At 54.5% G+C, this 16,938-nt stretch overlaps 1 protein-coding gene across 9 annotated transcripts in view; it reads right to left on the reverse strand.

Moving 5' to 3' along the window:
* Srcin1 (SRC kinase signaling inhibitor 1) overlaps positions 1-15,876 on the reverse strand; it is a 64,302-nt gene extending 48,426 nt beyond the window's left edge. For all 9 annotated transcript variants that reach the window (XM_017801154.1, XM_008845265.2, XM_017801152.1 and 6 more), the window contains exon 1: positions 15,664-15,876. In XM_017801154.1, the coding sequence (XP_017656643.1) occupies positions 15,664-15,787 (124 nt within the window). In that variant the 5' untranslated portion in view covers positions 15,788-15,876. The remainder of the gene's footprint in view (positions 1-15,663) is intronic.
* Between the last annotated feature and the right edge of the window lie 1,062 nt (positions 15,877-16,938).

Raw genomic sequence — 16,938 nt, forward strand, 5'->3', positions numbered from 1 at the left:
GCCTCAGCAAATCCCAGTCTGGGCAGGAAGGAGGACAGGGAGGAAGGAGTAAGGGAGCCCAAGGGAGAGCAACATGGTAGGGAAAGGAGTTGAAAGTTGGGGGGGAGACAGTAAAGGTGACTTCCAGAAGCACTAAAGATCCAGGGCAAGCTATCATCACTGAGTTCCCAAGGAAGGCCAGCAGCTTTCACCCAAGTTGTGATCTGGAATTGGGAAGATAGAGGGAAGAGGTGGGGCTGATTCCCACTTCCTGGGCTCTGTGGTCATGGACATGAGGTCAGGCAAAGCAAGAGTGTGTCAGCTGGTGACATACCTTGGGGCCCCTCCCCACTCCATGCACTGTCTACAAAGCCATCATGGAGATCCTGAGGCCAGGTGACTCTCCTCTGTGTACAGCCAGGGAATATGAAGGCCAGGGAAGTGAGTGACTAAACCTGCATCAGCTATGACCTCCCTCCCTGGGGGCAGAGAGGCATCTGTTGCCTGTGTCCCTGTGTTCTCTTCCACCCAAAAGAAACTGGGCAGTCAGACTCAGGTAGGACAGGGGGTGACAGAGCCCTAGGGAAAGCCAGGAGGGGAGGAAGGGAAGTCCTAGGGAAAGCCAGGAGGGGTACTGGATGCTGCCAGTCACAACCTCACACAGACAGAAAAACACAAACCAATTTGCACAGATTTAAAACCCACTGAAGGCCACTTAGTTGGTAAATGAGTTGGAATCTAATTAAAGGACCTCCTCAGGGCTGGGAAGGGAGAGCTCACCTGCCTGGGAGGAGCAGTGGGGTGGGGCCTGGGCTTCCCCCAGCTCCCCTCAGAGCTTCTGGTGCTTTCCACAGTGTGGGCTCCCTGTGTGGATACACCAAAAAGGATATTTCTACCACTCAGCTGCCTGCATCCTGTCATGGGCCCATGGGAACAGCTCCTTTAGTCTGAGGGTAGCACAGAGCATGCCCCATATCCAATAGACTCTGGCCTCATTTGGGGCTCCAACCTCTAAATGGGCACACTCCAGGAGCAGGAGCCAGTCTTCCTCTGCATTTAGGCCCCATCAGCCCCATGTGATAGGGGCCTCCTGAGGGTGACAAAGATCTCCTAAGGGTGATGGCGGCTTCCTCAGGACAGTGCCCTTGTCTCAGCCCTCACACTACAAACATCCCTGCAAGCAAAGGCACCATCCAACTCACACTGAATGGTCCTAAAGAATAGACTTGAAAGCCGGGTGTGGTGGCACACGCCTTTAATCCCAGCACTCGGGAGGCAGAGGCAGGTGGATCTCTGTGAGTTCAAGGCCAGCCTGGTCTACATAGTGAGTTCCAGGCCAGTTGGTGGTGTGCTCGCCCCCCCTCAGCTCCTGTCTCCTAAACAGGGAGGCATGATCTCACAACATCACTTCCCTGCCAATCCTGTCTGTGTCCAAAAGAACTCACTGCTCTCCCAGTCCAGTCAAATGCCTTTCACAGAAGGGAAACTGAGGCCCAGAGAGCAAACCTCACCAGTCATGTAGGAGCCAAGGACCCAGGTGTGCTGGGCCTCAGGGAGGACGTTTCTATTTTACAGTGCCACTTTCCAGAAAGCATCTCCCAGGAGTCTCTCTCCTTATCTTCAGGAGGATAAGGACTAGCAAACTCAAGCCAGAAGACACAGCAGCATCCAGGCCCAAAGACAAGAGCTGGAGGTCGGAGGCCAGCCTGAGAGGGGTTCGCCCCACAGAACTCGAGTTCCCCACACTACAACCCTACCACACACTCAGACAAGAGCCCCCTTTTCCAAATGAGTAACAAATCAAAATCTCAAACACACAGCTCTCCCTCTTGTCCCTGCTCCTCCCTCCCACACACAGCAGGCAAAGCTGTGGCATTACCAAAAATCACTGAATCTGCAGCTAAGAAAGCTCTGCTCAAACTTGGCTCTGCCAATAACTAGTTATGTGACCTTGAGAAGGTCAAGGGACTCTGCGACCCTCAGTCCTCTCATTTGTGGAAAAACAAAAGCAAAAAAAGCTAATCACAGACAGGTGCTCAAAATGTATACTGCACAAGGACATAGGACCACGTGGATGAGCAGGGGTGAATTTCTTCATCCACTCCTAGGCATACGTCCTTCCACTGGCTGTCAGATGGGGCTGTAGGCTTTTGTCTTTTCACTTCTAAAGAAGACTTGGCTAATTGGCTTCCCTGGGAAAGGAGGAGGTGGACATGCAGGAAGGAGCAGTCACCCTCCATTCTGAAGTGGGAGCTGGAAAGGCTGGAACAGCCCTGGCATGGGCCCATATTGAACAGTGTTAACAAGCTAGCTCCCGCCTAGAGGCATCACCACCGTTCATGCACCAAGAGAAGGTGTCCTGTCAGCTCCACATCTCCTTGGAGAGGCAGCCAGAGGAAAGCAGGCCCAGAGGGAGAGAGGGAGAGAGCACAGGGAGAAAGGGAGTAAAGCGAGGGAGGGAAAGAGGGAGAGAAGACAATAGGGAGGAAGGAAGGGAATAGGCAGACACCAAGTCTCCCAGATCAGAGAGGTTGCCAGTGCACCTTCTTCTTGGGGCATTCTGGCTGAAGTCACCACCAGATGGAAGACCAGACCCCAATCTGCTCCATACCAAGTTCATCTCAGACCTCATCATTACCACCCAGACCCCTCAGCATCTTCCTTAGACATACTATCCTAAGGAAGTCGGCCCTTAAGGGGCCGGGCCTTGTCCCAGTCCCACAACCCCAGCTTCAGACAATGCCTCAGCTGCCATGGGGAGCACACACTTCAGTCACCAAGTTTGTGTGGCCTGATCCCTGTGCCCACACCCCCCCAGCCTTGAACCAGCCCGCCCCAAATGCCTCACTGCGCAAGCCACAGGTACTACCCTGCAGAAGGACACATGGGGTCTGGCTGGGCTGCAGTCACACATGGCCGTTGTGCCTGAGTCCACAGAGACACTGCTGTGCCTCTAGGGCAGGGCAGCACAGCTCCAACTTGGGGCAAAAGATAACGGGAGCCAGAAAGGTGGCTGGTGGCTCATGCTTGTGATCTCAGCACTCGAGAGAAATGGAGACAGGAAGATCAAGAGTTCAAGGTCAGGGGTAGGAAGGTAGAGGGTGGATTTGAAAGGAGATGACCAAAATACATTACATGAAGGAATGGAGAGATGGCTTAGTGGTAAGAGCACTTGCTGCTCTTGCAGAGGATCTGGGTCCAGTTCTCAGCACCCATATCCATGGGGCAGCTGGCAACCACCTGTAATTCCAGTTTGTTCCATGGGAGCTGATGCCCTCTTCTCGCCTAAGTAGGCACTGGTTGCATGTGGTATACATACGCACAGGTAGGCACACACATATTCATAAAATGATTAAACAAACAAATATTTTTAAAAATTCATTGCATGAGGGGCTAGAGAGATAGCTCAGCAGTTAAGAGCACTGGCTGCTCTTGCAGAGGACCTGGGTTCCCAGAACCCACATGGTGGCTAATAACTGTCTATAACTCCAGTTCCAGGGGACCTGATGCCCTCTTCTGAGTTCTGAGGGCATTGTACAACATGGGTGCACTTACATACACGCAGGTAATATATTCATACACATAAAATAAAATTAATAAATAAGGCCAGATATGGTGGTGCACACCTTTAATCCCAGTGCTTGGGAAGCAGAGGCAGGCAGATCTCTGTGAGTTCAAGCCAGCTTGGTCTACATAGTGAGTTCCAAGCCATCTAGGGCTACAGGGAGACACTGTCTCAAAAAGACCAAAAATAAATAAATAAATAAATAAATAAATAAATAAATAAATAAATAAATAATTGATTTTTAGAAAGTATTGCATGAAATTCTCAAAGAATAACAATACTATTAAAAAAAAGTTCAAGGTCATCTTTGGCTACACAGGAAGTTCAAGGCCAGCCTAGAGTACATGAGACTATGTCTCAACAATGAAACAAAAGGCAATGGGGGTCTCACAGAGGCAGCTTCTGAAGCCCTCCCCAAGTTCTCCAAATATCTGGTCTGTTTAGAACTGCAAAATAGACCTGAAATAGACCCCCAGCTCTGGCAGACACCTAAGCAAGGAGACAATGCCGAGGCTGGGGTCTCTCTTGGGATTTAGGCACCTCAGGTCTTAGTACTGATGCTGCAGGTGCTCAGTCCCTCCTCTAGGGTGTAGGGTGAGGCAGATGGTCACCCCAGCTTCTGGGAATGGAGACCTCACAACAGCCAAAGTACCAATCATGCAGCCCCAGTTTCAGAATCTTCAAAGAGCACGTGTAGCCATCAATCATTTAATTCTCACAATAACTTTGAGAGGTTGCTCTCTGCACAGTACAGGTAGGGAAACCGAGGCCCAGGAAAGGTGACTTGCCCAAGGTAGCATGTGTGAATGGAGACACCTGCTTTCAGTGGTAGGTTCCCATCCTCCTTTCTGATACCTCTGAGACCCCAATGTAGATTCAGTCACCACATCAACCCTGAATCTTTATCTCCACCCTTGGGCCAAAGCAGCCACAGCCTGTCTGTCTAATTCCCTAAGAAATGAACATTCACTCAGTCACCACATCAACCCTGAATCTTTATCTCCACCCTTGGGCCAAAGCAGCCACAGCCTGTCTGTCTAATTCCCTAAGAAATGAACATTCACACAACCCACCTGCCTATGGTCCTCTGACTGGAGGCCTGGTCCTCTAGAGCTAGGGTGAGGGATGGAGATGAGAGGGTAGGAAGAGAGCAGCCAGCAGAGCATTTGAGGAGCCCAGAGCCCAGGCTAAAAAGGGCCCGATGAGTTTCTAAGAATTCTCTTCTTGTAGAAGAGAAGAGTTTCTAAGAATTCTCTTCTTGTAGGCACAGAGCCACCTCCATCCAGCCCCAGGCTGCGGCAGATAGAACCACAAATGCTCCCTGTGAACCAGTCCCAGTAGCCAGGCTTGGCTGTCTCCAAGAATGGAGATCTCACTACCGCCAAGGTATCAGTACTATGGGGGCTCCTCCTTCCTGAGTTGGGATGAGAGCCTAGACCCTCATCAAGACATGGGGGGTTATGACCTTTTCTTTGGGGGGACTCTGCACCTTCCTTCTTGGGTCCTCCCTGGATGCTCTGGCTTCCACACTCCCCTTAGTGGGACAAGACCCCTGGTATCATCCCTCATAGCTGGTATCCTTCAGAACTGCTCCAATGGTCCAGACCACGTCTGAGCAATGTATCCTATGACCTGCCTCTTGCTTCTAATACAAAAACACCTCTGCCAGCTGGCATCTCCATAAGACTGCCCAGCTTAGGGACCAACTCCTGAGGATCACACAACCCCACCTTGGGCCTCAGGGGCCCCTCACTCTTCTTGCTTGCTTCTCCAGACCTGTCCATCTGTCTGGGACCTGATCTGGTTATCCAGGTAAGAGGCCTCCATCTCTGTGATCACCCAAATGCTCCTCATAGCCTAGCAAGGTGGAGTCAAGGTACAGACCCACAAGCATGTCCCCAGAGTCCGAGTGGGCAGCTGTCCTGCCTGTGAGTCTCTGGCCAGTGGCCTGGGCCCCAGGGACCCTGTCTAGATGTCAGCCATCTCCAGGACATGCCTGACCACCTGGAGGACTAGGAAACCACAAATCACTGGACATCTGACACACATTAACCACACAGTGCTTCTTCTTTCTAACCTACTTCCTTCTCCCAGTACTGTGCCTATCCTGCTGCCCAGAGCCCCATATGGCTTGGAAGGAGAGGTACGGCTCCCCACCCCCAGCCACTTCCCTCACTGTGCCCGTGTCTGCTCTGCCCGTGCTCACGCGGTGGCTAATTCTGGCGTCTCATCAGATGGTAATTATGGGGGAATGAGCAGTGCTGTCATCTCTGGAGCTCAGCACCTGTCACCATGTTGCCATCACAGGCTGCTGGGGCCAGCCTGAGGCTGAGCAGGAGGGGTGTTCTGGGTAAGGGTCCTTTTATCTTCCCACAGGTGAGCAGTGCATACCCCCTAGGTGGCCACTGCTACCTAGGTGTCCCTGCTATTCAGAGTAGTTTCTTAACACAAGGGTCCCCCAGCCAAGAGGTGGTCAGAGGAGCCAGTTAAGACAGTGGGGAGAGGTCACAAAAGAAGTCTGCATTGTCCTGATGAACCATTTCATCCATTCCAGCACTTCCACATTGCCTGGCACATTGTATTCATGGGCTGATTGCTTGTTGATTGACTACATGCCCATAAGTACACCAAGCAGTCCCAGAAGAGAAGCCACAGAAGCCCCAGTTCATAGAGAAGAAAACCAGGTCTGAAAAGCTGGTTATACCCCTACTTGGCCACCGTAAAAACATCTCAGAAGGAGTAGGAATCGGGGGAGGGGACATGAGCCTCAGCTCAAGACTGGGGACTCCCAAGGAGTGCTACTTACAGAAACTGAAGAGAAGGTGCCCCTGCACTGTCCAGACAGATAAGGAATAGAGGCTAGACTCAAGACAGACTTTGGGAGGAAGGCAGGATCAAGGGAGAGGGGCAGATCTGGAGCTACTGGGCTGGAGCCTGGGGTCACCTGTGTGACTCTGAGCATGTTGCTTAGCCTCCTGTGATCTCTGTCTTGTCCCCCATCAAAGATATCACCATCAGCTTCAACACTGCAGCACAGAGCTTAAGCCAGTGGGCACCTCCCAGAGCATGCACAACAAACACATTTCACATCAGCCATAATTTTTCTCCAGAATTCAGCAGAGAATAACTGCACCCCACATGCTTGCAGCCCCCTAGTCCCTCATCCTCTCAGAGCCCCCAGGGGCATGGGGCTCTTCTATCTGAAGCCAGGGGGTCTCCAGTCAGAACTGAGCCCTGGCTGCCCTCGCTCCCACCCCACAGCATTCGAACAATGACCATACACTTTCCAAAGTCCATCCATATCTTTTGTTCAGGGATAAAGCAGGACACCTTTCTATGAATGCAGCAAGTAAGTCTTGGAAGATAGTGAGCTTTCCATCACTGGAGGCATCCCAGAAAAAAAGTAGGTGAAAGAGAAGACATTGAGCCCCAGGTCTCCTCCACAGGACCTGCTTGCTATTGGCTGAGGAGAGGGGATGACCCTCATCACTAGAGGGCCTAGGGAAAGAAAGGGCTGCTCTGAGTGCCAGCTTCTCCTTATCTTCTCTGAAAGTAGCCAAGGCTTGGGGAGGGCAGGAACACGGCTGCTCTTTTAGGGAAACGGTAATTTTAATTAAGAGGCAGACAAATGAACAGATTGTCTCAGGCGGCAGCAGCAAAGAGGGCTGCTTCCCCATCCCTTGCTGCCCACCTGGGTTGGGGCTCAAGGGGGTGCCAGAGGACACAGAGTCACCTCCAGGACTGGCTCCACAGTGCTTTTCCCCTGGAGGAAGTGGGCAGCACCACATAGTTCCCTGACACAGGTTGCCCAGGGATGGGCAGGGTACTGAAAGGGAATTCACTGTCAGGCCACCCTGCTCAGACAAAGCTCCTATAGTTCACTGTCTCTCCCTCGTCTCCACAGCCTGCCAACTGGTCAGTCTCACTGGAATCCACAGGCCAGAACAACAAAGCTCAGAGAGTTAAAGGCACTTGTTCTAGGCCACACAGCTGCAATTGGCTTATATGGGGATTCGAACCTAGGCTACCCTGGCTCTCAGTTCTCTGAACTGCTGGCTCTGGATTCAGAAGGAGGACCCTTAGCTGGGGCTCCAGATGGCCTTAACAATGCCTAACAGTGCTGCTCACAGCCACCAGGGGCTTGAAGCTTGAGTCACTGAAGGGTGACTATGTGAGGGGCACTACTGGACACACTACAGGAATGTACCATACAAAGGAGTTACCAGCATGATCAGGCCAGGCCAACAAGGTGTCAGTGGAATGACATCACTGGAGTGGGAGATGGATGTCATAGCTAGAGGTCAGGCTGATGTTACTTGGCACCTGCCCTCACATGTCTTCCCCCCACCTCCAGGCAGCACCAGCCAGGCAGGGTGGGAGGGTCTGGCCTGGCTGGGTCTCATTCTTGTGGCCTCCACAGCCTGTGCTGGCCAGGGGATGCATTCAATGGCTCTCCAGAGTGAAGGGAACATTGAAGCATGGACTGAATAACCACACACCCCTTGGCGGAGGTGGCCTGCTTCTAGCCCATCCCCAGCCCATGGGACAGACACGTATGTACATGCCTGCGTGCTTGCACACGCACACTCACATGCACACGTGCACACACAGACACATTTCTACCAGGCAAGGCGCCCTCCCCAGCATGAGGACCTGCTGTCCCCTCCCCTTGACAAAGGCCTGGCCCCCCTAGGGACAGCCCTCCCGGATAGCTGTGCACAATGGGGAGAACACTGACTAGTATGGGCTCCCTCCTGGCTTACTAACCTGGAGACTTTAAACAGAGGGAACAGAGTCCTGCCGGCTTCCCTCCCGCCGCTCGCTGGAGCCCTGGGTGAGGGACAGGAAAGGAGGAAATGAATGAATGTTGGGCAAGGGGGCAGGCCAGGGGAGTGGGGAGGGGCAAGGCAGAGCCTTAGGAGCTGTCCCTTTGGGGATCATCAGGATGTGAGGACCACCACCCCCCAAGGTAGAGACCAGGGACTGGAGGAAAGGTGGGGACTGAGGGAACAGAGACACCCCTAAGGGACAGACAAGACAATAGACAGGACAACACGGAATGCATGGGGTCCCCAGAGCCAAGACCCCTGGACACACTGACAGCCATGGTCTTCTTCCTGGGAAGGGGGACAGACTCCTGACTGGGGTACCCATCTAACACCCTAAATGCAGCACCAATGAGGGTCCATGTGCTGCCCCCATCCACTTCAAATATTTGGGGAGGTAATGGGCCAAGGTCATAGGGACCTACCAACAGCTGACTGCCTTCTCCCAGCTTGAGTGACACCCCGCATCCCAATCTGTCCACCCCCCCCAGCCAGGAATGTTCTGCTTCCTGCTAATAGAGACAGGCATTGCACAGCCTGCAGGAGAAAAAGACCCCTCCCCGTACCTGCCTGAGGCCCTCCCCCTAGCTCCTGCACAAGGCAGGGTTCCCATACCCTCCTCTCACCCTGCACAGGAAGTTCTTCCTAAATCTACCCCATACCCCTCATGTTACAGATGCTACCTATGGCCTTTCCATGGGGCCCATGGCATGAAGCCCCTTCCTGTCTGAAGACAGTGCAGCCTGGGCAAGCACAGGACACAGCCCTTACTTGGCTGGCCCAGGCCCATCCACACGCATGTCACGTGTGGTTGGCTGCTGGAGCTCTCTGAGCCCCCTGCCAATCTCATGGTTCCAATTTTCCCAAAGATTACCCGACGCGTAGACACCCTGGGGAGAAGCAGCTGCTGTGCCCAGATGTGGACAGACTGCTGAGAAAGAAGCAAGAGCACACAGGCGATCCTGCCCCCCAGTGGATGCGGGCAGCAAGAGGGGTGGACAAACAGATGAATAGACTAAGGAACCCAAGGTAGAAAGGAAGACTCAGAGACTCAGAGCCCCAAGTCCCTTCTTTTGGGGGGGGAGGATGTTATGTAGCCCAGGATGGCCTTGATCTCCTAATCCATCTTCCCTAGAGCTGGGATAACAGTCATGCACGCACCACCACCCCAGTCCCTTCTTACCACCCTCCCCTGAGCCCAGCCCTCTGGGTCTCAGAAGCTTCATGAAGGTTTCTACACATGCTCTTCCCAGTTCCCCCTGTTCCCTCACTGGATCCAAGAGCTCACTTTGTTAGGAAGCACTGTGAATACCCTAGGTTGCAGATGAGGAGACAGCTTCAGGGAGGTAAAGCAATTTGCCCCATGAGAGTCCCAGTGAGCCATCTGACCCCAAAGGCTGAGCTGGGCCCAGAACATCCTCCTAGCCAGTCTTCCCAGTCTTCAATATCAGAGAAGTTCTGCCTAAAATTGAATCTCTGTCCATTACATACTCCAGGTGAGATATTTATTCATAGTCTTCCTACCTTATCCTAGACTGGGAGGCAACTGGTTGACCCTGGGCTGCCATGGGACAAGTGCAATGGATGAGCCATCGACTCAGGCTGGGTGGGTCCACAGTTTCCTAAGCTTGCCAGGTGGGTGACTTCAGCTATCTGGGAGCACCTTCTTGGAGCTCCTGTTGTCAGTAGCAGCTGGGAAGGCCCTAAAATGCCCCTTCCTATTTGATCTACCAGGGGTCCCAGGATGGGGAGAAGCAGGTCTGAGGTCCACAATGAGAGTCTGTGTCTGCCAAGGTCTGCAGTGAGCTGTGGACACCTCTCAGGGAACTGGGATCTTAATTCTTAATTCTGCATAGACACCAGCCACCTCAGCAATTATCAAATGACCTAGGGTAGAGGAGACCAGGACACACTCATACACACACACACACACACACACACACACACACACACACACACATACACATACAGAGGTGACTCGGGTGGAGAGCAGACACAGGGATGGGTGAAGGAGCCAGGTGGAGGAGAGGACAGGCCCGGAAGAACCCAACTCCTCTTTGGGTTTGGGGTACTCCATCTCGGGTCTTTCTAGCAGTTGAATCTGCTGGCCAAGGTGCTGAGAACCTGGGTGAAGTGACCACATAGCCCAGCCACCTGCTGAACCTGCTGCATGAAGAAAAACACGGACCAGATTTTGGTTCTTAGCTGGAACAGAGTGCAACCAAGCCAGGTTTGCTAGGGTGGGAAGAAAACTGATGATTCAGAGACTGGCAGGAGCCTCCAGTCACTGCCTTCCCATCCCCTAGGCTGGAGGCCAGATGTAGACAGTAAGGTGTATCTTCAGGCCAGGAGTGGTGAGCTGCTGTTTGTAAGTCTCGGGTGTGTGCATGTGTGTGTGCTGAAGTCTCTTGGCCTGGCTCCACTTCTCCTGGCTCAGCTGAAGCTGGGAATTATTCTCCCTATCCTTCATGTGACAACTCCAGGGAAAGGAGGCGGGGAGGATCTTGGGCAGTTGGCAAGAAGCTTAAAACCCTTTGGTCCTAACTTCTCTACTTATACCAAAGACACTAAAGACCAGAGGGGACAACAAAGTTGGCAAGGTCACACAGCAGCAGGAGAACCACTCTAAGGGAGTTCTTTAACTTGTGCTTTACCTTGGTCCTGGGGAACAAAAAGAATTTCCCATTGCTTCTTTATGTTCCACGGCTCATGACCCCTCTGTCACTCACAAGAGTCACCTTCTGGAAGAGGGCAGGAATTGGAAGGTCATGCTAATCAGTCCACTGCCCCTAGGTACTAGACTAGCTATGTGTGCTCCTATACCCACACTTTGAACCCCTCACACTCTGGGAAGTGTTTCTTCCTATCTGACCTCGATTCTTCCTGCTGCAGCGTGGGCCTGTTTCCTCTCAAGCTGTCCTATGTAGAGACAAGGGGAGAGGAGCAGAGCAGGCCTTCCTGCCTCCACACCCTGCTTCTTGCCCACGCCAGCAGGAAGGACCAGGGCAGGGCGTCCCAGCGGCTGGCCCTGAGCCCGGTGTGTGCGTGGGGGGAGAAGGGCAGGCGAAGCAGCCTGAGTATGGGAGAAATAGCTCTTCTAAGTACTGACCATCTAATGTCCTCTTCTCCAAAGCCCAGTCACAGGCTGGCAGAAATCTCTGCCCTCCCTAGTACCCCAGTTTGTTGATTATAGGTCAGGCACTGTGCTGGTTTTTAATAAATGTGTTATCTCATGTATTCTTTGCTACTCCATGATCAGAAACTAATCTGCCTCCAAGGACAGTGCTTCCCTAAGACTACATCTAACCTTGTTCTAACTGCTGCATTTCCTAAGTCCACCTTAGGACTTAGAGCTTAGTTTTTCCCTTCAGAGACTGCCATTGTGACTTGGTGGCCTCACACTATCTTCTCTGGGCCACCAGCCTTGCTTCAGGTAACAGGGGACATGTACATGAAAGAAGCCATGACAAGAATAAGGGGTCCAGGGCCCTGCCTGTGCCAGGTATGGAGCACATGGGGTAGCAAGGAGGGCCTGAGGAAGTCCCAAAAAACCAAGCTGGGCAGACCGGGGAGTGGGGGGCGGGGGTCTCAGGTCCTCCACTTCCCTTTGGTCTTTGGCTAGGCAGGGAGTGACCTCCTCTCTCTGAGCCTCCATTTTTGAGGCTCAAATTCATCCTTCATGCCTAGAATCTAGGGCCCTGAGCAGGAGTATGCAAGGACTCAACAGGACAGACCCTGCTGTGCACTGTGGCCAGAGCTGAAGTCAGAAGGGCTGAGTGCACCAAGCGAAGCACCCAGCATATGGGTGGCCACAGGCATCTCTAGGGACCTCACACCCCACATCCCCTGCCTGACCCTTCAGGATCCCCTCTACCAAGCCATCCCTCCACCCTGCCTCAGCACAGAGAGACAAGAGAGGTAGGAGCCAGACCCACATTTCTGGGTGCTCAGCTCCCACCCTCTAGGAAACTGGAGCCATGGGATCTGGCCAATGGATGAGGGGAGCAAGATGGATAGGCGGGACTCCGGGCCAGTGTTAGTGGTTCCCTTCCCCTGCAAGCAGGCACTATTAATATATGCAAAGCATATGCAAATCACAGAAGAGAGACACAACATCACTGGAATGTCAGAAGAGACCTTGGAGATCATCCAGCCCCACACCCTCATTTCAGGTGAGGAAGGAAGCTAGGCTGGGAAGGGACTTGCTCAAGGTCACACAGAAACCTGGGTCCTAAAGTCCAGGGCTTTAGACTCAGTCCAGTGTTTTTTCTGTGATGGTGGGGAGTGGGCAGTTTATACCAGAGGAAAGTGGCCAGGACCTGGTTGGGGCTCCAGGCAAGCCTATCAGAGGTTAAGGCATGGAGCCATCAGCTTCCTGGATCCCTGCCCCCTCCCTGGAGCGTGGAGATGGTCTGGAAGGCACATCTAGCTGCATGACAAAACTACCTCCAGGTACCAGAGGTGCTTGGCAACAGAAATCCCTTGGGGAAGTAAAGGTCAGAAGGCGCTTAAAGTGTGCGGGGGGGGGGGTGTTGGGGGGGCCCGCACCAACACACACACACACTGTATATGTGGAGTGTGTGTCCTTTTAAGTGCACAGCAGCCCCTCCAGCTTGCACTCTGATAGCGATGGCACCTGACAGCCCCTCATAGTCAGCCTACCTGACCCATCCCTTCCCTTCTAAGGCTGCGGCTGTGGCTGCTCTGTGGCTGCTCTCCTATCTCCCGGTAGCAACCTTCCACTCAGTCCTAGAAAGCAAGCTGATGCTAGGGCAGGGGAGACACACAGAGGGGAAGGGCCCTCAGGGCAAGCGAGCTAGGGAGCAAGAAGACCATTGAAGGAGAAAAAGGGGAAGACAGGCAGTTGGAGGAGGGGCAGGAAAAAGAGTGGGAGTGGGAGGGAAGTGGGAGACTGGTGGAGAGGAGAGATGGGAGCCTGAGGGGACCAGGAGATTTTGGGAACTGCAGGGCAGAGGGATACTCAGGGCCTCAGGGGCCTGGAGGATTCTGCTAGAGCCTAGATATGGGTATGGAGCCCTGCCACTGGGGTGCTAGGGTGTCAGGACGGGCTGGGGACCATGCCTCTGCCCCTCTGCCCATCACTGGCTGCCAGGAAGCTGGCCCACCCTCCCTCCCTCCCTCCCACCTCCTTCCTTCCTTCCCTAGGGGCAGGCACTGCTTCTCAGCCAAATCCAAAGCCTTCATCTCCTCTTTTCAGAGCCCAGAATGAAAGAAGGGGAAGGGAGTGCAGCCCTCAAACCCGCTGACGGCCAGATTTTTATTATCTTTGCTCAAATGGGCCCTGGGAAGCCGGGGAACGATTCTTCAAAGAGCGCCTGAGTGGCTCATTGAAGCAAGCACCTGCAACGGCCCACCCACGGCAGGCCTGGACTCCAGACACAACCTGTCCCCATAGTCCCTAACCCCAGGGACCTGAGCTATGGATGCCAGGAGCCTCACCCTCAGCATCTTGTGCCCAGGCAGGGGCCACCAGGTCAGGGAACTAGGCTCAATACTAGGCCAGACCTGGGTCAACTGGGCATCTAGGGCAGTCCCTGTCCTTCTCTGTCCTGGAAGACATAAATGGAGGAAAAACATCTCCTTGACAGGGCTAGGAGACAAGTGCTTAGGATTCCTCGAAAGAGATGCTTTTATGGCCAGCCCTGGATTCTTCCCTGGACCCTGCACCAACCTGGGCTCCTGTGGACCCGTCCATTCCTCCAGACTTCCTGGGGTAGGACCCTCCATTCCTCCAGACTTCCTGGGGTAGGACCCCTCCATTCCTCCAGACTTCCTGGGGTAGGACCCCTCCTAACCACTGCTGCCTCTTCCTGTGCCCTCAGCTCACTACTCAGGACAGTCTATATGAATTGTCTTTCCTTTTATCTGAACACAGCCCCTAGCAATTTCAACCCTCAGCTAGGCCCCCCTTCTTTCCCCAAGACCTATCTAGGGTAGATGTAGGGAGCTTCAGATAGCCTGGCCCCATCAATGTTCAGCACTTCCAGGGCTGAGGTTTTGGCAGAGAATGCCAAGGTTAGCACTGGGCAGACGGCAGCTGTGCCACCCTTGCCCCCCCCCCAGTTCTGACCACACGGTTGAGATCGATGCCCGCAGCCAAAGAGGGAATCAATGGTTCTAATTAAACCCTTTTTCTGGGGTAGGTCCATGGAGAGAGAGAGAGAGAGAGAGAGAGAGAGAGAGAGAGAGAGAGAGAGAGAGAGAGAGAGAGAGAATATGACTAAGACTAAGAGGGGCACTAGATTCTGGTGGGTCAGTATTCACCTTTCAGAAGCCTATAAAAGCCATGCCTCTGAGGGCTTCTTCTAGGGACCTTTCTTCCCCTTTCTTCCAGTGAGGGTCCTCTCCCCACTCCTTCCCTAAGACCAAATTTGTTTCTTCCAGACAGATCTCCAAGGTAGGATCAGAAGGGGGACCCATCATCTATCCCCTAGGATCATCATAGAGAACTAGCCCTCGAGGAAATCAAGGAAGGAGCAGGAATTGGGGGTGGGAATAGGATTGGACAAAGACCCTCTTGTCCCAAAGGCAGAGTGGCAGGACGCCAGGGCAAAGCCTTAGCTCTTGCAGCCATTGGTGCCTAAGTGCCAGGCAGCCTGAGTGGAGAGCCCCCTCTCCTTATGTCCAGATACCTCACCCATCTCTCTTGCTTCTGTAGCAGGTCATCAGCTAAGTCTCTGTCAACTCTCAGCCTGCCTGGAGCACTCTTTCTTGGGCGAATGCCATCTCGGACACTTACCCAGAGTGTCCCACATCAGCCAGAACCAACCAATCTCCAAACTCATATGCCACAGCTGCCCCCCACATACAAACACACACCAACTGCCAAGCCAAAAAACACCATCATCCCAGCTGTCACCAGAGATGACAGCCTCAGATTTCCACAGTGACTGTCTCCATCAAATACATCATCAGGTTTTTAAGATCAGCCACAGGGACAGGGAAGGGAATGAGAGAAACTGAGGCTCACTGTTAGCAAAGCAGTAGGCTCAAGGTCACCCAGACCAAGATGACCAGAGTGAGGTCAGTTTCCTAACACCCCACCCCAAAGTGCACAAACCTCACCCAAATAATCAGTCAGACCCCTCAGACCTGATGTCTGCTACGTTTCTCCACTTCCCCTTAACCCCAAATACACTCTGCTGGGCCTGGAACCCCCAGCTAGGGACCCCACTTCCCGCAAAGTTGAAGGTTGCAGGACCTCCAGTATTTTTTGAGCGGCTGCAAAAGACAGTCCAGGCTCTCCTGGCTTAAACCGCTGATCCAGCTCACCTGGTTCCCCTCTGCCCCCAGGGTCCCTCGGTCCAGCTTCCTCCCTGGGAGAGCGGGCGCGACCCTCCGCGGTCCTCTCCCACCAGGCCAGGGCAAATCGCCGAAGACACTGCCAGGGCTGCATGGGGAGGCGTGGGGCGTGGGGCGCGCACCAGCAGCCGCACACGCCCCGCCGGGCCCTGCCAGCCAAGCTGCGGAGGCACCCGGCCGGCCCCCTCTACTGCCACCAGCATCCTGCTGCCCCCACCAACAGGACTCGGAGCTGGCCCAGGAGCTTCTGACGTAGCAGGGGGGTGCGTGGGAGGGAAGGGGGGGCTACGGCAAGTCCCCTCCCATCCCCGCCCCTCTGCTCCTCCAGCCCTCTGCAGTTCCCACCTCCTCATCACCCCGGATGCCCTCCCCAGCTGGGGGCGCCCTCCTTTGCCCTCTGGCCTCTGCAGGGGGAGGGTTTAAGATTCAGAAGCCCCTCCTCCGGCCCCTCCCTCCCCAGGGCCCTCCCAACCCGCCCGCGGAGCAGGGATCAGGTCCCCAGTTTCTACAACTGCTCCGGAGGCTCGGAGGTTTCCGAGGCTGGGGCCTCGAGGTGCTGGGGGTGGGGTGTGGAATACAGCCTTGTATTCCTGGCAACACAACCAACCCCCAGAACGCACTTGGTCCCCTGCTTCCCTAAGGGGCTGGCGCGAAGGGTCCAGAACTAACAGCCTGGCGAATGCACCCCATTCTGGGAGCAGAGGCGGGGACGATGCTCTTCCCTTCATCCCTTTCCTCCTCCCACCTCAACATCCCAGACCTCCACCACGGATGGACCCCTCCCCGCCACTCTCCTGGCCATCCCCCGTCTCTCACCCCTCCCCCGCTACATTGTAACCCCAGGTCCCCTCCCCCCGGGGACCGCGGGGCCCTCCTCGCCCTGTCTCCAGCTTCGCCAGCCCCTGACCCCCTCGGCTCCCAGCACTATCCCATCCTGGTCCTCCCAAGCCCGGCTCGCAACGGTCCCCTGCTCCCCCCACAACACCTGCGCCCAGAGCATCCCTCGCCCGGCGGGCCACCGCCTCCCGGGCCCGGCCGCCGCCCCCGCCCCCGGCCGCGGGGAAAACACACAAAGAAAACAGAAATACCTTCCACTTAAGCATGGAGGCACATTAGGGAGGAGAGAGACAGGGACATGCCTTGGGACGGAGCGTTCCCCATCGGGCGGGGGCTCGGGGGGCGGGGGCCCCGGGCCGGCCTGCCTGGCGCTCGGCCTGTAGCCGCCTCGCGGGCTCCTCGCTCGGC

Source organism: Nannospalax galili, unplaced genomic scaffold, assembly GCF_000622305.1.
Source record: "Nannospalax galili isolate Female #2095 unplaced genomic scaffold, S.galili_v1.0 scaffold1382, whole genome shotgun sequence".
Taxonomy (NCBI): domain Eukaryota; kingdom Metazoa; phylum Chordata; class Mammalia; order Rodentia; family Spalacidae; genus Nannospalax; species Nannospalax galili.